The sequence below is a fragment of the Zootoca vivipara genome, chromosome 9 (genome assembly GCF_965207765.1).
Source record: "Zootoca vivipara chromosome 9, rZooViv2.hap1.1, whole genome shotgun sequence".
In the NCBI taxonomy this organism is placed as follows: Eukaryota; Metazoa; Chordata; class Lepidosauria; order Squamata; family Lacertidae; genus Zootoca; species Zootoca vivipara.
This window is the reverse complement of record NC_142592.1, coordinates 61,134,134-61,156,169: the sequence shown is the minus strand read 5'-3', so window position 1 is coordinate 61,156,169 and position 22,036 is coordinate 61,134,134. Positions and strand designations below refer to the sequence as shown.

Here is a 22,036-nt window from a genome sequence, read left to right as displayed (position 1 = left end):
GGAATTGTAGTCTCAAGGCCCACATGTTCGCAACTCCTGACCCGCCTAGTATGTGTTTGTCTATTCAGAATGGCAGAGGGCCTCAAGGGTCTTAGGCAGAGTCCTACGCCCCCATCTGTGATCTCAATCAAGGATGGTCAGGATCAAACCTTCTTCAAGCAGGGTGTACACTGCACAACAGTCACTGACAAGCTTATTCACTTTCCACCTCCAAATTCCTCAAGCAACAGGCCCCTAGAAAACCTGCTGGCAATATACAGAAGGATGCTTGGAGGCACTGGGCATACGCATATTCTGTCCTCTGAAAATGCTTGACTATTAATTTAGCTCTAGCTTAGAGCTATTTGTGGGTAAGCATATAAGTTACCTTTCCAGAGAGTAACAGGGGGTAAAATACAACCTGTATCTAAAGGACATTGAATGGATAGTGTGCAGGCTAGCCTCAGTACTACAAAATCTTCATTTACTACTCCAGAGGTATTTGGTGCTCTTTTCTAGCCCTTAGCTAACCCTTATAAGATCAGTGGGAAAACTCAAGCATGCAGAATTATGTAGTAAGGGAATTATAGTAGGGATTTATTGTTATGTCATGGAACTGAAACCATTAGGGTTGGATTTGGTAATACCTGTAGGATTTTCCTGAAAACTCCTCTCTGTCAGGCTGTCTGAAATTACCAGCAAAACATAACCACATTTGCTTGTGCCAGGATTGGGAAAACATCAGGCTCCACAATATAACTGCATGCCCTCTTCATAGAAAAGCATCTAGACTTCACAATCCCAAAATTAAATGTGTAATATGGAAAGATATTAAATAACTGGAATGAAAGCTATAGGTAAAAAAAACAAAAAAAGGAACAAAGCAGTTACGTTTTTTAACAGCTGTGACCTCTAAATCCATCTGTCAACTCCCCCCCCCCCAGGGAAACTCATAGATCAGTTCATTCATTAACCCTATAAAAGCACCAAGCACCAAAGTGAAGGAAATGACATGGAAGCCCACAAACATACCGGTTCCAGTGAACTTTGCCTTCCAGAGCTTGCATCTCACCAAGAATAGCAAGAAGGAGAGAAGATTTGCCACAGCCAACCTGACCCACAATCATTGTCATTTGGCCTGCAAAGCAACAATGGACTAAAATTAGACCCTTTGATCCACCAATAACTGAATGGTCTTGGTTGCTTTGATCATAACACACATGAATGGTGAACGCTTACATATATGAATTAGATGTTAATACTATTGATTGCCTGCTGTTTAATAGCTATTACCTTTTTTAGTTTCTGCTGACTCTTTTCTTATTTGTCAGTTATAGAAGAAAGGAAGAGAGAGGAGGAGGAGGAGACTCTCAATTTAGTATGATTGCAGCTTTATAGTGCAATAAAAATATATGTCTGTTTTGAAGTAAGTCGCATGGAGTGTGATTTAATCCCAAGTAAGTGTGCATAGGATTGTAGCTGTTGTCATATCTCTGATTAGCACTGGTGGTTTAAACATGCTTGACTTTTTATTAACAGACATTTGTGTTCATCTATAATCTCTATGTGAGTGCTTGCATACGCACTCAATAAACTAGGAGTGAGGATCCCGTTGTTGAACTACAATTCCCATCATCTCTGTCCTTTGCCTGGGGCTGATGGGAGTTGGGGTCCAACAACATCTGGAGGATGTTGGGGTCCAACAACATCTGGAGGATGCTTCCGCACCCCCCCTCTAAACCATCCCAGGACTATGAGAGAAGGCATGATAAATGAAACGATGTTGAAAATGTGAGGTTATTAATTAATCATACCTGTGGGAATTCTGATATCAATATTGGATAATGTGGCTAAGCCACTTCCCCAAGAGAAGTATCCGTTGGTTACCTGCAATAAATACCACATATTGGAACCACAAGGACATGCAACAATTATACTGAATATGTGTATGTAGGAATCTATATAAAATAATCAACTCTTACAAACTGTATTTTAATATTTTGTTGGAAGCCACCCAGAGTGGCTGGGGAAGCCCAGCCAGATGGGTGGGGTATAAATAATAAGTTGTTGTTGTTGTTGTTGTTGTTGACTAAATTGACACTCGTGGCTTTGTTTCCCCATAATACTACCCCTTGGTTTGTTAAACCATGATTAGCATGGTGTGTGAAGACGGCCCAGCAGCTTAACTGTGGTTTATTTATTACCAGCATGCCACAGTTTCTTTATTGATGCACCAACCTTAGTTTCTGTCAATTATGTCTTGGTGTTATGTGTGAACTCAGCACCCTGTCTTAACCATGGAGTGACCCCAGACACTCGCCTTGCTAAAAATGCATGAGGCAAGTTGGGAGCAGTTGTTTGACTGAACTTTGGTGAAACAAGCCATGGTTTGCTTGATCATCTGTGGCAGAACTTGTGGTTTGTTAACCAAACCATGGCTTGGCATTATATGAAAACCAGGCTAGCCAAAGATTTTAAAAACCCAGGAAAATTCCACAGGAGTGAGAATTACAAAGAAAGAAGGTGTTGGGGAGGGGGAAATCTGTGTATTTCACATTAAACACTTGTTTCTAACTTTCTCAGCCTAACATTTCATAAAGCACATAATAACAAGGGTACAAAAACAAAAACAACAAACCCAGTCACAACTGATAAAATACGTTTTATGCCCTGCATGTCAAAGGACACAATAATAACCCTGAGATGAAAAGTTGTTATTTAAGAGAAAATGCAACCCCACCCAGAACAAGATATTCGCCATCACTTTCCTGGTTAGGTGACCCACACAACAACATAGCATCTGTCTTATCTGTCTTGAGCTTACAAGCAATTCATTAATTGGTTGATTAATTGAACACCTGGCAGCAGATGCACTTAAAAAACCACTTGTTGCCTGCCCTACTGAAAACACAAGTCACCTTGATAGCGCAGTCATCAATGTCTAAATGACGGGTTGGAATCCTTAGAGGAGGCTCATAGCTGTCCAGCTGGTGCCTCAGCGGCTGCTTTCGATTTATGGCTTTGGAGGGCTAGGCAGGTCGACAGCAGGGAAGAAGGAAGGAGAGACGTTTAGCAGAAGGTTAACACAGTAAGATAATGCATGAAAGGTATAGAAGCTATGCATGGCAGTAAAAGAGGCATTTCCTCCTGCGTACAAAAGGAACGACCCTTCTAAGACAATGCCGGCTGCAACAAATAAGGAAATGGGCTTCTAAAGAGTACTTTCAAGCTATTTTGTATCGCTGTATACTGTACATGGAGATTTAAACCAGCTAACCCCTCTGCTTATTCATGTGTTAAAATGCCTTTCTGTGAAATCAAGAATGTCAATAACTATATGCAATAACCAAGAGGTTATTCAAAGTGTTATCTCAAGTGTTCAAAGACGCATTCCATTGATGTGAAAACATTCAGAGTGTGAGGCAGGGCCAGTGAGATGTGTGGCTTGGGGTTCCTCGCCACTGCTTTAAATGTATACCATTTCACCGTGATCAAAATGTACTTATAGCATTTCATTGTGTTGTTTTTAACAAAGGCAATGAAGTGGGGCACCTTCCGCAAGGCAGTTCTGTGCCGTTGGTGTGTGCAAATCTCTTTTTTGCAATGTCCACACCACGGCATCCTCTTCAAAATGCCATCCCCTTCTCACCCCTCCCCCGTTTAATTTGAATTTGCAGTTTCTTTGGAAACTCTGATAAGTGAAGAATAACCACACAAGTGGTCCCAATTAGAAGAAGAGGAGGAGGAGGAAGAGGAGGAGGAGGAGGAGGAGGCATTTGGATTTGATATCCCGCTTTATCACTACCCAAAGGAGTCTCAAAGTGGCTAACATTCTCCTTTCCCTTCCTCCCCCACAACAAACACTCTGTGAGGTGAGTGGGGCTGAGAGTCTTCAAAGAAGTGTGACTAGCCCAAGGTCACCCAGCAGCTGCATGTGGAGGAGCGGAGACATGAACCCGGTTCCCCAGTCTACCGCTCTTAACCACTACACCACACTGGCTATGTGAAAATATGGGATGGCCTTTTGATGAGGATGAAGTTGTGTGGATGCTGCAAAAAAGGCGAATGCATGCATAAGCAGCATCAAGTACAAAATATCCTGTCATGTGCAAGAGTCCCAGGAGTGACCTGTAGGAATGGGAGATGGGGGATTCAATTCAGTTCACATTTTAAGGTGAATCTGCCTAATTCACACTTTCTGAAACAATATGTGACCAAAACACAGCCATCTGCCCAAACTTGCACATCTCTGAATTTTGCAATGCAGTTTTCCAGTAATGTGTACAAAAATGCATAAAAACCGTGCATAAAAATGCATATACTGGTGAAAATGACGTACAAAAATGCATTATACTGTGGGGAATTTATTTGCAAAAAAAATGTGTATTGTGGGCAAAATTGCATACAAAGATGTGTACATTCAGGGAAAAGAATTGCACTGGATGCTAATGAATTTCCATGAGGAATTTTTTTTTTTTACTTTTGCAGACTGATGTGGAAAATGAGAAGCTGTAATTAACAGATTCCCTTATCCCCGGTCACTAGTGTGCTTAGTTCAATTTTATAAAGAGAGAGGCACTTACAAGTCCCGAGTGCTTTTTGCAAGACTCGTATGTTAAGGCAGGGTCTCCGTTTCTCCAGCTGTCATCTCCAATCTCATCACTTATGAGAAATTCATTCAGTTTTTGCACACTGGGACAAGACATGGAAAAAGAGAAACTGTTAGAAGTCATAGCAACACACTGAGAAACTACTGAATAACGATTACAACATCTTCATGGCATAGGGTGTGATCCACTTGTTCCAACCGCATGTTTCTTGGCACTGTGACAAATGCTCTCTGGAGAAACAGTTCGTCACAGGGCAAGAAGCGCTCGTAGACTGTGCCATTTCCGACTGAGAGTGGCGGTGCTGCAAAGATCCCACAATTATTTTCTCCCCAATGGGAAAAGAACATGTCAACACTTTAAAAGGAGGGATGTTCTAGCCCAGTCATCATCCTAACCTTCTAAGTTGGGAATTTTGGTCCATATGGGGATGCGTTCAAATGCAGTGGTACCTTGATTTACGAACGACTCAACAACCGAATTTTTCGACTTACGAATGGGGCAAATGGCTGCACGCTTACTAATTTCTCGACATCCAAACGGAAACTGTGGTGGTTTTATATAGGGTTTTTTTGACTTATGAATTTTTAGATGGGGTTGCTTCGACTTGCGAATTTTTCGGTTTCCAGTGCATTCCTATGGGAAATTGCGTTTCCAATGGCACTTTTCGACTTACAAATTTTTCGACCTACGAAGGTGCCTTCGGAACAGATTACATTTGTAAGTCAAGGCACCACTGTAGTACAACCAAGGAAGAATTTTACCTAGCAGTGGAGAAACTTTCTTCAGCTCAATTTACAAATGGGTCACCCATTACAAATAAGTTTGAAGAACTCGGGCGGTAGAGGAAGGACTTACTGCAACGATTCTTCAACATCAACTTCACTGGACTGGTCATGCTGTGTGGATGTCTGATTATCGTCTTCCAAAGAAACTACTCTATTCTGAACTTAAAAATGGAAAGCGTAATGCTGGTGGTGAACAAAAGAGGTTTAAAGACTGTCTCGAGGCAATTCTTAAAAAATGTAGTATAAACACCGACAACTGGAAAATACTGGCGTGCAAGTGTTCCAATTGGAGAAAAGCCTTTACCAAAGGTGTCATGGACTTTGAAGACACTCAAACTCAGGATGCAAGGGAGAAATGTGCTAAGAGGAAGGCATGCTTGGCAAACCCTCACCATGTTCAACTCCCACACGGAAACTTATGTCCCCACTGTGGAAGGACGTGTGGATCCAGAATTGGCCTCCATAGTCACTTACGGCCCCACTGTTAAAACCATGTTTATGGAAGACAATCTTACTTGGCTACAAGTGATTGCAGAAGAAGAAGAAGAAGAAGAAGAAGAAGAAGAAGAAGAAGAAGAAGAAGAAGAAGAAGAAGAAGGGGAAGAAGACATTGGTTTAAAATTAGCTTTCTATTTTATCCAAGTTCCAGGCACTAATCTATCTCAATCACAGCTTTCCAAACACCTATAAAATGATATTTTAAGGCTCTGGTGAGAAAGCCTGGAACTCCCTCATTTTCTATTCTGAACTAGAGAACTTTGGGGGGTGATAAAGCACACCTTATATTTGACAAGATGTGTATTTTTGAGCCGGGAATTGCAAAGCATGGTGACATCCTTGGATTTATTTTGTGCTATCCTGCTTATCTAGGGGGCTTCAAAATAAATCAGAATGAATGTTCAATAAGCAGCCAACACTGTGTAACCTCCCCCTTACAAACTTGGTGCAAAGAAATCAGGATGAATGCTCAATAAGCAGGTTGATGGAAATGACCCTGGTCTTTCAAATGACCACACTCCTAAGGGAGTTTACATTAACATAAGCTAAGATTCCTTCTTTAGTAGACTGCAATGGTGCATTCAAAATTCAAATGGGATTCATTCACAGAAACCCATAAAAGGTTATCTACCAGTGCAACATGCCTATTCCCTAAATGAAGGGGTTTGGCAGAACCAAGTAACCACTTTGTTATCCTGGGAACGGGACACATAATTCTATATGCTAATTGAATGGGTGATAATGAGGATAGAGTGGCCCAGTCTATATTCCTTGGGGTATTGCCTTGGCTGTAAGAGAAAAAAATAAGATGAGGAGGAGGAGAAAGCTTCTTAAAGGTTGAGGTTTGTCTTGGCAAAAAACTGGATCTTTGGAGAGCTCAAATTGCAAAGCAAGACAAACATTCTCTACTGGTGTTACAGCTGAGCTAAATATAGCACACAGAGAGAAGGAACATTAAAACAAATAGAAGGCAGGTTTGGAGGCTGGAAGGAAAGATGGAAGATACCATGTTTAGGGTTAGAAAGCAACTTTCTTCCAGACCTCTCGTTGGACTGACCCCTCTGCTCCCCCCCCTCAAAAAAAACCACCAGCTTCCTATGCAGTGGATTTCCAGTTTAGGAAAAACAAATTGCATGAAAAGAAAATTCAGAATCTGCACAGAGAAAAGGTCAGATCTGTAACTTACATAAATTTTGCACATGTATTTTTCCTTTATTTTGCTTGCATGAACCAGCGCCTCATTAGTTTGGGCAAAGAATTACGCAGGACAAAAATGGTTAAAATTGTTAGCAAAGGAAGGAGAGGGTGGTAGGTCAGGAGCAGAGTGGGTGCTTTGCTCAATTAGCCACACCCATTAATTTCAGTGGGTCTAACATTGGATACAACATTAACCTAGGTTCACTAATTTTAATGGCTCTGCTCTGAGTAAAAGTTAGTTGGATACAACCCACTACTGCCTCAGATTCAATCTTCAATTAGTGACCAGATTGGGAAAGAGGCAATGGAGGGCTAGCTGTAGATTAGCAAGACTAGGGTTGCCATATTCCCCAAAAGTGAAAATCTAGACAAAGTTCTTGGGGTTGGGGGGTTGGGGGAACATCTCTCCACCAAAATTAAGTATTTTGGATTTTTAAAAATTTGTCTGGGTGCCAATTTCAGAGCCCAATTCCTGGACGTATGGCAGCCCTAAGCAAGACACAATGTCAGACTAGACTCAACAAAATATTATTTGCTTATTACATTCGCATAGCACCTTTTCCTTTATGGAGCTCCAGGTGGCATACATGTTTTTTCTCTCTCTCCATTTTCTCCTCACAATGAAGTGAGCCGGACCCTGAGGTCATCATCTGAGGTCCTTCTTCACGTGCACCGTCCATGAGAGATCCAGAGTGTAAAAATAGGAGAACAGGCCTTTGTGGAATGCTCTTCCCAAGAAGGCCCGCCTGGCGCCATCATTACTTATCTTTAGACTATACTTATCTATAACCAAGCCTGTTGGGAGTGGGGCGATGGTGATGTTTTTAAAGTATTTCTTGTTTTCTTCTTTGCTTTCATGTATCCATGTAGGGAGGTTGTCTGCCTGCCTGTTTGGTTCAGGTAGGTAGCTGTGTTGGTCTGAATGCCTCGACTTCTGAAGGTTTCGACTTACGAAGTCGACAACCCCGGAAGTCTTTTCGACACGCACACGCGTTCTGCGCCTGCGCAGAAGCGGCGTGTGCGGTCCGCGCATGCGCAGAAAGCGCTAGAATCTTGCTTCGCGCATGCGCAGAACGGGTGCTTCGACAACCGAAGACTTCGACTTATGAAGAGCGCCGCAGAACGGGTCGCCTTCGTAAGTCGAGGCACCACTGTATATTGTCCAGTAGCACCTTAGAAACCAACTAAGTTTGTTCTTGGTATAAGCTTTTGTGTGCATACACACTTTGGTATCTGAAGAAGTGTGCATGCACACAAAAGCTTATACCTAGAACAAACTTAGTTGGTCTCTAAGGTGCTACTGGACAAATTATTTTTATCTATATTTTGCCTGTTTGGTTGTAAGTCACTTTGGGTTGCCCTGGGCAAGATAAAGCGAGTAACAAATTCAATAAATAATAATAACAACAACCCTGTGAGAAATGTTAGGCTGAGAGGCAATGACTGCCCCAAGCTTTGTGGCTGAGTGGGGATTTGAATTGTGGACTCCCAGGTCCTAGATCAACACTCTCGCTGCTTCTCCACACGGGCTCTCAGCATGTTCCTATGCATTAATGCACATACCTGATGACGGCCTTGACAGCAAATCGAACAACAGTGGAAAGCAGGAACAGCGGTGTGACCAGGATGTGGAAGAGCGACAAGGATGCAAAGGCCTGGGCTGTATTTGGTGGTTTCTCTTTAACATACGTATAAGTCACAAAGGTCTGTCATGTCAGGGAAAAGAGGATGTTGGTTATGTTGCTTCGTGCAGAACAAGCCAGGCAAAGAATATGCAAGAAGGGAGGGGGGGTTGGAAAGCAATGCTCTTTGCATTTTAATGACAAACTATCTAATTTGCGGTTTTGGAACCAATACGCGAAGCGAAAGCAAATTTTATTCCTCAGGAATTCGCACTTCTCTGAATTTTGCGTCCCATTTAGGCAACAAAAAGTGTATAAAAATGAGGGTCCTCTGAATCCAGTTTGTAAATCTGGATTGGACCCGATCTAGTCTTGACTGATCTGGGCCCCTTCCGATCCATCCCAGATATTATTCTTATCGCGAGACTCTTTGATTAGTTTATTTATTTATTTCATGAAATGTGCAGTTAATGGCCTTTTAGGCTTCCTCCACATGAATAGGAGTTCACTTTTTGAATAATAAGAATTGCATGTCATGGGTGGAGTGGGGGATCAGGATTTTAGAGATGCTTAGGTGGGGCATGGCCAAAAAAAAAAGGTTGGGAACCACTGTGTAAGTTTCCTAAACAGCTAAATAGATGTCCTTTTGCCACTGCTGCTGCTCCTGGACCACTGATACAAATACAGTGGTACCTTGGTTCTCAAGCGCCTTGGTTCCCAAATGCCAAAAACCCAGAAGTAAGTGTTTCGAACGTTTTTCAGAAGCCGAACGTTCGATGAGGCTGTCAGCTATTGTTTTTCGGGGCACCTGCACCAATCAGAAGCCATGTCTTGGTTTTCGAACATTTCAGAAGTCAAACAGACTTCCGGAACGGATTAAGTTTGGCGCTTTTGTTTTTGCAATTTATTTTGCGTTTTTGTTTTTGAGGCTTTTTCAGTTAGTTTGTTTTTGTGACTGTGTGGATCCCAGTTCAGCTACTGATTGATTGATTGTGTGGCTGCAGAAATGGATAAAAGCCCTCCATCCAAACAATGACTATCATCAGTGCGGGTATGAAAAGTATTGAATTTTAATTTTTATCATCTACAATACTGTCATTTATTTTATTTTATAGTAACAGTACATTGATTATTGCTTTCATTTTATGGATCAATGGTCTTGTTAGTAAAATTCATGTTAAATTGCTGTTTTGGGGGTTGTTTTTAAAAGTCTGGAACGGATTAATCCATTTTGCATTACTTTCTATTGGAAAGCACGCCTTGGTTTTGGAACGCTTTGGTTTTGGAACAGACTTCCGGAACGGATTAAGTTTGAGAACCAAGGTACCACTATAGAAATATATGTAGGAGGTATGCTTGGCAACACTTATCCCAGCCCTCACATGGCTTGGGAATATTTTTTGGAGGTTTTCCATTTTTTTCCAAGCAATTTCAGAAAAATCCTGAGCTAATTTCAGGACAGCATTGTGTGGTAAGTGATTTGTCATCTCTAGTTAGAATCTTTCTCCATAAGTTGTTGTTGACGATGATGTTTTACATCTGGGAACATTCAAGAGGACATCTGCCATGCTGTCTGAAATAATACAATCTACTCCACCACCTCAAAAATCTAGCACTTCATTCTTCTGTATGTCCATAGCTAATTAAAAAGTTTGCTTAATAAACCACCCAACACGCAACCCCCCCCCCCAAAAAAATAATTCTTACCGCAAGAACAGCTGCAATTGGTATAGCTGCATTCATAAAAACTGTGGAAACAAGCACAACCATAAATTATATTCAGCAACATCCGTCAATGTCTGAACTATACTACAGATGTTTGCCTTAAGATTATTTCCTGCCTGGACAACTCCTTAATTGGGGGTGGGGGGGAAGCTTTTCCTGTCAAATGAAAACATACTTGGAAATATTATAGTCTGTATATTTTACTGAGCTGGGGAACATATTCCCGAAAGAATTGTAGGGTTGTATGCCACAGTTTAAAACGTTGGCTTGGTGGAGGAAAGGGAATTATTTAAATTGCTGAGGTTATGTTAACCTAAATCAAAGGCCATTTTAAAAAAATAAACAAACTCTACTTTATCAGCTGCCCATAGATGCTGCGTGTGATTGTTAATGTAAACTAACGGATGTCAACAAGCTTAATAAGGAAGGTTAGAGGATTATTTGGAGAGATCTTGTCGTGCTTGTCCCAGGGTATGAGAAAGGCAACGAGAGGTCAGGAAATCATTTCCCCCCCAGCCAAGTTTCATAAACTTGCAAGCTTCACAAGGCTTTTTTCCCCCATCTTGGAAGACAAAGAAAATGTAGAGATGGTGGAAGCTCATCTTGTGGGAAATGGGACCTGCTGTGCTGCATGTGATCTCTCTTCCATCTCTCTGCTAAGGTTGGGAATGGAGAGGTGAGTGAACCCTGGGAATGGGCAGAGGGCTAAAGACAATTGCCCCTGGGAATAGCCTTCCCAGTCTTGTAAAATCAGGGTCAGAAGCCACATGCAGGAAGTATGACAATTCAATCATCTGCCTTGGAGCTCGCTAATCAAGTAAAATAACAATAACGTTTAACTGGTGGACCTAAAACTAGGAATGACCACCAATTCTGATGGATGTCAGTCAAAGGGCACTACCGAAATCATGCTCTGCCTGTTGGCTTCCCACAAACATCTGGGTGGATGCTGTGGAAAGCAGGATACTGGACGAGAAGGGTCTTTTTGGTCTCATGCAGCTGGGCTCTTGTTACCTTGCAACGTTTCACAGGTGACAACAGAGACTCTGGAGGCTTGCAACCTCCAGAGCAGTTTGGTGCAGGTGTTGAAGGTGCCCATGGACGTGGGCAGTTTTTGTGGCAAGTGCTGCCTCTAATTGCTCTCTATGAGACCATGAGAAGAGCCCGCTTTCTGAAGCCAAAGATCTATCTATCCCAGCATCCTGTTCTCACAGTGTCCAACCAGGTGGCTTGCAAGAAGGTCCTGGGTGCTTACAATAATAATTTATTATTTATATCCCGCCCATCTGGCTGGGTTTCCCCAGCCACTCTCCCCACCTGTGATTTCCAGCAACTGGTATTCAGAGGCACACGGCCTCCACTGGAGGTAAAATATAGCCCCCATGGCTAGTAAAGGGACCCCTGACCATTAGGTCCAGTCGTGACCGACTCTGGGGTTGCAGCGCTCATCTCGCATTATTGGCCGAGGGAGCCGGCGTACAGCTTCCAGGTCATGTGGCCAGCATGACAAAGCCACTTCTGGCAAACCAGTGCAGCACATGGAAACGCCGTTTACCTTCCCACTGTAGCGGTACCTATTTATCTACTTGCACTTTGACGTGCTTTCGAACTGCTAGGTTGGCAGGAGCAGGGACCGAGCAACGGGAGCTCACCCCGTCGCAGGGATTCGAACCGCCAACCTTCTGATTGGCAAGCTCTAGGCTCTGCGGTTTAACCCACAGCGCCACCTGCGTCCCATGGTTACCATGGCTAGTAACCACTCTTAAAAAGCCAGCTCCATCTGGTGCGCTGGCTGAGACCCTGCCTGCCTGCCCACTGTCTCGCCAGAGTAGTACATCCTCTGGTTATCTCCCACTTGGACTACTGCAATGCGCTCTACGTGGAACTACCTTTGAAGGTGACCCGGAAACCACACCTACTCCAGAATGCGGCAGCTAGACTGGTGACCGGGAGTGACCGCCGAGACTATATAACACCAGTCTTGAAAGACCTACATTGGCTCCCAGTATGTTTGCGAGCACAATTCAAAGTGTTGGTGCTGACCTTTAAAGCCCTAAATGGCCTTGGCCCAATATACCTGAAGGAGCGTCCCCACCTCTATCTTTCAGCCCAGACACTGAGGTCCAGCTCCGCGGGCCTTCTGGCAGTTCCCTCATGGCAAGAAGTGAGGTTACAGGGAACAAAGCAGAGGACCTTCTTGATAGTGGCACCTGCCCTATGGAACTCCCTCCCACCAGTTGTCAAATTATACAACCTTTTGAAGACATCTGAAAACAGCCCTGTATAGGGAAGTTTTTAAAGTTTAATGTTTTATTGTGTTTTTGTATATGCCAGAAGCAGCTCAGAGTGGCTGTTTTTGCATTTGACTTTGGATAAAAAGGGAGGAGGATCAAACAACAAGATTGTGGCCTTCCAGCCAGCCTGCCACACTCAATGATATATACTTACTGGAGAGAGATGTGTAAAGAGCAAAGGTTTTGAGGCTCGTAAGCTCCTTCAGCCTTGTTTCTTCTACGCTTCTGCAGAATATGTGCTCCCAGGCGTACAGCTTTAAAAGCTTGATCCCTTTCAGTATTTCATTGGTTTTCTTTAGCCTCTCTGTGGAGTAATCCTTTCCATCGATGGAAAATGGAGGGAGAAAAGGGGGAAAGAGCATTAAACCACCCATTTTAAAAAAATGTGAATAAATAATAATAAAATATTTTAGCAATTTGTGGCAAACTATAGATCGTGCCAAAATGCAAAGTGAGGCCACAGGGTGGAGAGGGGAGAGACCAAGAGACCATAATGTGCTTCTGACCCTTGAAAACATGGTTTGAAGATCAGCTGAAACATCAGGAGCTGTCTTACGCTGTCAATGTTTTTTAAAAAAAACGTAGTTGCCACATTTTCAAATCAGTTCAATAGTTTTTGATGCAAGAATTATGCCACAGTCAAACCTTGGTTGCCGAATGTAATCCATTCTGGAGGCCTGTTCAGCTTCTGAAAATGCTCGCTAACTGAGGCACGGCTTCTGATTGGTTGCAGGAGCTTCTTGCACTCAAGCGGAAGCCGCGTCAGATGTTCAGCTTCCGAAAACCATAGCATTTACTTCTGAGTTTTCAGCAGTCAGGAGCAGAAATGTTGCAAAACGGAGGCATTCAGGAGCCAAGGTTTGACTGTAGCCAGTTATATCGCTGTTCCTTTGGTTCAGGGGTCAGCAACCTTTTTCAGCTGTGGGCCAGTCCACCGTCCCTCAGACCATGTGGTGGGCCGGACTATATTGGGGGGGGGGGGATGAACGAATTCCTATGCCCCGCAAATAACCCAGAGATGCATTTTAAATAAAAGGACACATTCTGCTCATGTAAAAACATGCTGATTCCCGGACCATCCATGGGCCGGATTGAAAAGGCGATTGGGCCGCATCCGGCCCACGGGCCTGAGGTTGCCTACACCTGCTTTGGTTGATCTGAAACCACTAAGTGCCCATCTAAATAATAATAATAATAATAATAATAATAATAATAATAATAATAATAATAGAATTCAAAGTAGAGTTGGAAGGGGTCCCCAGGGTCCTCTAGCCCAACCTCCTGCAATATAGGAAGCTTTTGCCCAACCTGGGGCTCGAACTCACAACCTGGAGGTTAAGAGTCTCATGCTCTGCCAGCCAACTGAGCTACGTCCAACAGTGTACAGTAGCCAAGCACAGAACTCCAGTGCATTACCCCTTCAGTTGCGTGCTTTAAATAGCTGCCAAGTCTCATGTGTGGAAAAACAACTTACAAGCGTGCTCTTCTGAGCCTCAGCCAACTTTGTCGCGATGAAATATTGTATTGGAGCCAGCAATACAATGACAGCAGCGCCGACCAAGGCACTCTCGCCAAGTAAGTTGTAGAGCAGGATCACCCCCATGATAATCTACAACAACAACAAAAAGGTGGAGGGAGAGAAGACTTAGGAAACATTGCCAGTTCTGTAGTTTCAGTGCACAAACCTGTATGAGATGATCTAAAGGCGAAGCTGCCAAGTTCAAAATATGTGGCATAATGCTTAACTGTAAAGGGTATGTAACAAAGGCTACTAAGTCATACTAAGTCAGACGTGGGTGGCGCTGTGGTCTAAACCTCTGAGCCTAGGTCTTGCCGATCAGAAGGTCAGCAGTTTGAACCCCCGCGACGGGGTGAGTTCCTGTTGCCCTGTCGCAGCTCCTGCCAACCTAGCAGTTCGAAAGCACGCCAGTGCAAGTAAATAAATAGGAATTGCTGTGGCAGGAAGGTAAACGGTGTTTCCGTGAGCTCTGGTTTCCTTCACGGTGTTCTGTTGTGCCAGATGCGGTTTAGTCATGCTGGCCACATGACCTGGAAAGCTGTCTGTGGACAAACGCCTGCACTCTTGGTCTGAAAGCGAGATGAGCGCCGCAATCCCATAGTCGCCTTTGACTGGACTTAACCGTCCAGAAGTCCTTTACCTTTGCCTTACCTTACTAATGTATGTTCGCTCCATACATTTAAAGCACTGTGATACCACTTTAAACAGTCATGGCTTCCCCCAAAGGATTCTGGGAGCTGAAGTTTGTTTAAGGGTGCTGAGAGCTGTTAGGTCCTTGTCACCTCTGCCCAGAGCTATGACCCCCCCAATTCCCCATAAATAGGGATTTATTGTTAACCCACTCCGGCAATTGCAGTTCTACGAGGGGAATTGGGGCCTCATAACAACTCTCAGCACCTTTCACATAAGACAGCTCCCAGAATTCTTTGGGGAAAGCCATGACAGTTTAAAGTGGTATCACAGTGTTTTGAATGTATGGGGTAAATGTGACTCTGGCATTGTTTACTCTGCCTTACGGTGGCTATCTGAGATCACTGGCAGAGGAGGTTTTTTCCGACCCTGCTACCTGAAATTACTTAATTCAGGGCAGGGGGGGGGGACCTGTGGCCCTCCAGCTGCTGTTGGGTTGCTACTCCATCCACTCCAGCCAGCATGGCCAAAGGAGAGCTGCAATGCACTCTGTGTGGGGCTCCCCTTGCAGCTGGGAACTGGAAAGAGCAGCTAATGCAGAATGGTGCAGCACAGTTGCTGACAGGAGCCACGCCCTCTCAGCATGTAACATTTCGGCTCAGAGATCCACTGGTTACCAATTTGTCACTGGGATAACTGCAAAGTTTTCTTGCAGTCACTACTAGCATGTTTAACAGCTGCATAGTAAAACTGCAGGAAATCCTTAACAGCTTGGGACTAGTTTACTTGCAAGATTGCCTTACACCATTTGCAGTAAATCATTCGTTTAGTGTGGCGGCAGCTACACTTTGGAACTCCCTGCCATTTGACACCAGGCAGATGCCTTTGTTGCACCCTTTCCAGCACCTGCTTAATATATTTTTGCCTAGGCAGCCTATCCGGACCTGTAGATGCTGATGTCTTTTTAATCTCTTTTCAGTTTTCTGTTGGTTTTAATCCTTTAAAAAAAAAATGTTTTCAATTACTTGGTTTTATCTGTTCTTATTAAGGGACGCGGGTGGCGCTGTGGGTTAAACCACGGAGCCTAGGGCTTGCCGATCAGAAGGTCGGCGGTTCGAATCCCAGGGACGGGGTGAGCTCCTGTTGCTCAGTCCCAGCTCCTGCCAACCTAGCAGTTCGAAAGCACGTCAAAGTGCAAGTAGATAAATAGGTACCGCTACAGCGGGAAGATAAACGGTGTTTCCGTGTGCTGCTCTGGTTCGCCAGAAGCGGCTTTGTCATGCTGGCCACATGACCTGGAAGCTGTACGCTGGCTCCCTCGGCCAATAACGCGAGATGAGCGCCGCAACCCCAGAGTCAGTCACGACTGGACCTAATGGTCAGGGGTCCCTTTACCTTTACCTTTACCTTTACCATATGAATCAGGCAAGGCTGTGCAGGCACTGGGTCAGGGTTGCGAGATGAGCCCCGCAATCCCATGGTCAGGGGTCCCTTTCCCTAACTATTCTTATTGATCGTTTTAATGGCACAGATTCAACATTCCCTGACCGCCAGTGCAAGGGCTGTTGTGCTAGCCTAAGGGGCAATAGTAACAGTTGTGCAATATGAAATCAAGTGCAGAAGCAGGATGTGCAACCTGTTGCGCAGCCACTCACGGGGACCATGCTGGCTTCTGGCACGATCTCGTGAGTCATTCCACTAGCACAGCTAGTACACTGCTAAAGAACTTTAACACAGTGCTGCATTTAATTCCTCCCAGTATTTCTTGTAAACAGCACAGGTGTTTGGTTATAATCAAGCAGTATATTAATTTTGCCAAATCCAGCAAAACAAAGAGTCATGGATGACGAGAGTTGTAGGCAAGCAACATCCAGAGGGCCATAGGTTTCCCATCCTCTGCTTTAACTGGAGATGCCAAGAATTGAACCCAGAAGCATCTCCATCCATCCATGTGCTCCAACCCTGAGCTTTGGTCCCTCCCTTAAGGCTCCATCGTTCTTTAAGATTCAGTAAAGTTGTATGGTTTGTTTGTTTGTTTGCAAAGCAGGTTCTCTCCATAGGAGAGAGCATGGGTTGCGGCAGGGCTAACAAAACGACCCAGGGCTTTGGGGGTGGGTCTGATTTGGCTTTGATTGGTGGTTTAATTGTTGCTGGGGATTTTGCCTTGTTGCAATTTGTTGATTGACAGCCCTTGCTTGGTTTAAACTGAAGGAGCAGTTTGTGCTACCTCTTTGCTGCTTGCTTCGAATCTCCCGCCCACCCTCCGCTTTATTTAGGCCCCTTTGCTTTGACCTTGCAGTGCCTGTCTAGGGGTCGCCTGTATTCAGGGGCCTGGTAGGAATTTTGCCACTTGACTGATTGGCTGGTGTCAGGTGGGTTTTGCCTACCATACTGCAATTAGTCACAACTTGTAAGGTTGCGGTTAGTCATTGGTTCAAATAATTGGTCGAGGGGTACGGATTTTGGCTGGGCCTGACCCTCATGTGATTGCTGCTGCCATATAGAAGTATTCCGTTAAAGGAATCCCGGGCTCCACATGTTTGTCTGTTTATCCCCACTAGGGGTCAGGACTGCGCATGAGCCTCGGGGAGCATCTGGGGAGAGGACAAAGAAGGGCTTGTGCCCCCTGCCCCGTCCTCTCTCAGGGGGTGCTTACTTACTGACTCCCCTACTAGGCTAGAGGGAGTCAGATCTGTCCCAGGCGGGAGACAGATGGCTGGGAACCAATGACTAAGCAACCACTCACATTTTGATTGATTGTATTTTAATAAAAAAGTTGTGGCCAAATTTTAATGCCAAAAACCTTTAAAAAAATTATGGTGTCTGTGTGAGTTATTGGAGGGTCCTCTTGGTGCCTCGGCACGCAATGAATGAAATGAAATCTGTTGCATCTTCCAAAAATCAGTCCCTTACTTCGATGCTGTACCTGAACGGGCATAGCCCATAGGTTGGGACACAGGAAAAGGAACCACATCAGTTGATTAGTTTCAATGGCGACCAAGTTATTGATCTGCCCCAGAGTCATCTCTCCCATGGACAAGTTGGATGTGGAAAGTCTCAGGATCTTATTATAGATCATTGCCTGTGGGAAGAAGCAGTGCAAAATGTTGGTGGGTGGTATACATTCCTTTTCTTTAAATTATTATTATTATTATTATTATTATTATTATTATTTGTTTGCATATTTAATGAAAGGAAAAAAGAAGGAGGAGAAAAACATTTAAGGCCATAAAGTGAAAAAAGAGTATATAAATGATACTGAGATGTCAGGAACCGTACTGAGGAGGGCTGCACTGAGGAAGAATGGTGGAAGCCACCCCCTCCCCCTGGTCCTGATCCTGAATCTTCCCAGGAGCAGGAGGACAGCACAGATTTGGAACAGTGGGTATCTCTTGCAGATGACCACAGTGCCTGGAGGCAGTCAGATGGTGTATCCATATCAGGGACCAGAGGAGGAATCAGAGGCAGTTTTGGGGACTGCTGCTGGTTCGGTCAGACTAGGCGTGGAGCCTTGGGGGTGCTGAAGGGAGCGCCGTAACTCTGCTTTAGGATGGAGCACAAGAGACAGGGGGCGCCTAATTTCGGCACCATTTGCGGGTGGGGAGAAACCTTCCCTCAGCATCAATCTGTAGGGGGGCAAATGTCACAAGGCAGTCTGGGAGGGGGTTCATTAAAGTTTGATGAATTGTGGGTGGTTTTTTTTTTACCCCTCTTTCTTTCTTTTCAATCCAGAAAAATAAAATAAAAAAGGCTTGCCACTGCTTCAGGCCGAGGTTCCTCTCCTCAGAACAGCCTTGCAGCATTTCTGAGCCAGACTAGGCATGGGAACGATGTTGCATTTTGATGATGCAGCGGCATTCCTACGGCCCAGGAATGTGGCATGGCTCCTCTGAAGAGGAAGTGTGCCAAGGCTTCCCCACCCCCACCCACCCCAAAAGAAAAAGAAATCTTTTTGACAACTACTCGCAGCCACCTCATGAAAATGTCAGTGAATCTGAAAGTAGTACAAGTTACATTCTCCCATTGCCCCTGAAAGCCGACAAAATGTTGTTTGAAGGTGGGGTGGCAGCTAAGGGATGGGGAGACTTCTGCCCAGGCCAATTTTAAAAGCCTGGTGCCACTTGGTGGGACAGACCTATATAGCTGGCTCCAGCCTCATGATTCAAATCAGGAATCCCCAGCTGGTTTTGGGCTACAACTCCCATCATCCCTAGCTCACAGGACCAGTGGTCAAGGATGATGGGAATTGTAGTCCCAAAACATCTGGAGGGCCGAATTTGGGGATGCCTGATTCAATTATCATTTCTTTAAAATCTCTATCCTGTCATTCCTCCCAAAGGAGCCCAAGGTATAAAATACCCAAACAGTAAATGTTTTTTAAAATAATATAATAATAATAATAATAATAATAATAATAATAATAATAATAATAATTTATTATTTCTACCTGGCCCATCTGGCTGGGTTTCCCCAGCCACTCTGGGCGGCTTCCAACAGAAAAGCAAAATACAGCAAAACCCTACCAACTTCTGAAAACATATTTTAAAACAGTTAATGATACCAAGATTGGCAGACAGTGTCTTTTAGCCCTCAAGTGCCTGAGTGAACAGTAATGTTTTACAATTTCTCCAGAATGTTATTAATGAGGGAGCAGATGCATCTTACAGGGGAGGGCATCCTATAAACAAGGAGCCGCCACCAAGAAGGCCCTGTCATTGGGTCAATGCCAACTGGGCAGCAGCCAGCAATGGCACCATGCTGGCAGAAGTGCAAGATGAAGCAAGATGTAAACAGGTATTCTGCCACTGCTATCAGGTACAAAGGATACTGGAGAGACTTGTTAATGTCATCCAAACAACCAAACACTTTTTATCAAATCTTTTCCCAATCCTCCTGGTCCAATTGGGCCAAAGTATGAATAATTTAAAGCCTTGGCAAAGCCATTTCAGAGCCGGTGGAGTAATGGCTTTATTTACCAGCAAAGCTCCTCGTAGATTGATGCCTGTTTCTATGGTAACGTAGTAGGAGGCCTGGAGAAAGGTCCTCTGCAGGATGAGGGCCATGAAGAGGAGAACTGCCAGGACATAGGCGGTTTTGAGGAAATTGGTCGAAGTGAGGAACGGATCCGTAGAATTCTACGGAGCAAAACGAAAGAGATTGTTTCAACTAAGAGATAATATTGGAGGTCTAACCGAACAGCAAGGAAATGAAAAATAATAATAATTAGGGCTATCACCCAATTAGAGAAGGCCTAAGGCAATTAACCTGGAAAACTTGCATAAACGTGAATGTGAATAAACAATAATTGCTAAGAAAAAAGCATTGTTTCTTTGTTTAAACAAACCACAATTTTTCTCTAAAGTATCAAAAAAAGAAAGTACAGTTAAAAATAAGAAGACTAAAATAATCCTGGAGTCTCTGATAAAACAATAGTTTGTTAAAGAAACACACACACACCCTCCCCCTGTTTCATTTATGATTTGTTAAACCATAGTTTCCTGTGACATATGAATTGGGAAGCTTTCGGTATAAGTGCTTCTTACAAACCAAATGTTTAAAAAGAAAAAGCCTATTCAAATGATGTTTCAACACACAAACACACACGCCCTTCCCCAATCACCTTAATTTTAGGTCCCATAATAAACAGTAACCAACTGAGGACCAACAAGCCATCTACCTTTAAAAAATGCTCTAATTTACTTACTCTAGCTGGGTAAATAGCTCCAGAGGTTAAGGCACTGTAGTTTGCAGACGTTGCATTGGCCATGAGAGTGTTGTCTTCAGTCTCGTTAGAAAAACTCATAACGATGCCGGAAATACAGAGCGGTCCAGCAAACCCCAACAGGTCGGCTAAGTAACGGAACGTACTGCTCAGAAGGATTGGCCGCCCGAAGGCGCGATACATGGCAAGCCAGATAGAAGGTTTGCGGTTTGGCTTGTCGGCCACTTTTTTCTGGGAAAGAAAATAGGTTGGAGGATGCAATTTTTTTTTGAAATAAATTAAACTCTCTTTTTTCTTGTAAGGATGCTGCTATGTTTCTCTTCTAAAAATAAATCAACTTACACGAAACGATCCGAACAGAAGCATGTTTGTCCTACAATCAATCTCTAGAACTGAATCGATACAGGGTACGTTGAGATAAAGGGGCTTTTTCTACATAAACGAAGAACCAGCATGATTGTTTCCCCAAATATGGATATTCACATTCTGTCCAATTTGCACCATTGCTTAGGAAATGCGAAGAATTATCAACGGAAAACCAGATTTAAATCATCTATTTAAACTTGTTGCTTTTCTTGCTAATTTCAGCTCATGAATCAACACATTGATTGGAGCTGCCTTCATTTAAAGCAGGGGCGGGGAAAACCTTTTTTTCTGCGAGGGCCGCATTCTCCTCATGACATTCTGGGGGCCGCCTGCCAGCGGTGGGCGGAGTTTGAGGCAACAGTGGGAGGAGCAATGATAGCTTTGAGTTTGTACAGTAAAGGAGCTTCTGAGCGCACCCCCCTGTCTTCCATAAAGCAAGCAAGAAGCATTATCAGAGTTCAAGGACAGGCAAAAATACACAAGGCGTGAAGAGGGACAGTGGGTAAAGCAGGTGAGGCTAGGGAGAGTTCTGAGGGCCAGATGGAGAGGCCTGGGGGGCCATGGAGGAGATTCATAATTAACCATGATGAAAGCAGCTCAAAACATACACCCTGCGCAGACATCCTTAGGAATATTTGGTTATGAATGAATATTTATTCACAAGGTTGACCCGAGGTATCTTGCTGCCTTCGGTGAATGACCAGATGCCCCCACCATTCTTGGTCTGGAAGTTGACTCTTACTTCTACACTGGCAACCTTTTCACATTTGAGGACAGCTTTGATCTCCAGCATGTTGCTGCCACTGCCCACCCCTCATTTCTGCCGCCTAAGGCAGCTTCCTCAATTTCCCTAAAGGTAGGGCTGGTAAAGGGCTTGACACATTCAAAAGGAATGAAGGCCTGGAAAGGGCGAATGTGGAATAAATTTACCTCTGATTTTGCTGGAGGTGAAATTGACAGGCAGCAGGTACGGGTGGATGAAGCAATGGCTATAAATGTTACTACTACATAATAATAATGATGATGATGATGATGATGATAAAAAAATTAATTTGATCCTTCCAAACTGTCTGTAGATGTTGCTGGGTT

The 22,036-nt window shown here is 44.0% G+C and overlaps 1 protein-coding gene across 8 annotated transcripts in view; it reads right to left on the bottom strand.

Annotated features, from left to right (window-relative positions):
• Positions 1-22,036, bottom strand: part of ABCC9 (ATP binding cassette subfamily C member 9) — a 79,900-nt gene that overhangs the window by 45,547 nt on the left and 12,317 nt on the right. For all 8 annotated transcript variants that reach the window (XM_035127133.3, XM_035127134.3, XM_035127136.3 and 5 more), the window contains exons 7-17: positions 20,564-20,812; positions 19,836-19,994; positions 17,786-17,941; positions 14,185-14,319; positions 12,865-13,027; positions 10,399-10,439; positions 8,633-8,775; positions 4,563-4,671; positions 2,898-3,008; positions 1,794-1,866; positions 1,012-1,117 (exon numbers count right to left, since the gene is read on the bottom strand). In XM_035127133.3, coding sequence (XP_034983024.1) covers positions 1,012-1,117; positions 1,794-1,866; positions 2,898-3,008; positions 4,563-4,671; positions 8,633-8,775; positions 10,399-10,439; positions 12,865-13,027; positions 14,185-14,319; positions 17,786-17,941; positions 19,836-19,994; positions 20,564-20,812 — 1,445 coding nt within the window. The remainder of the gene's footprint in view (positions 1-1,011; positions 1,118-1,793; positions 1,867-2,897; positions 3,009-4,562; positions 4,672-8,632; positions 8,776-10,398; positions 10,440-12,864; positions 13,028-14,184; positions 14,320-17,785; positions 17,942-19,835; positions 19,995-20,563; positions 20,813-22,036) is intronic.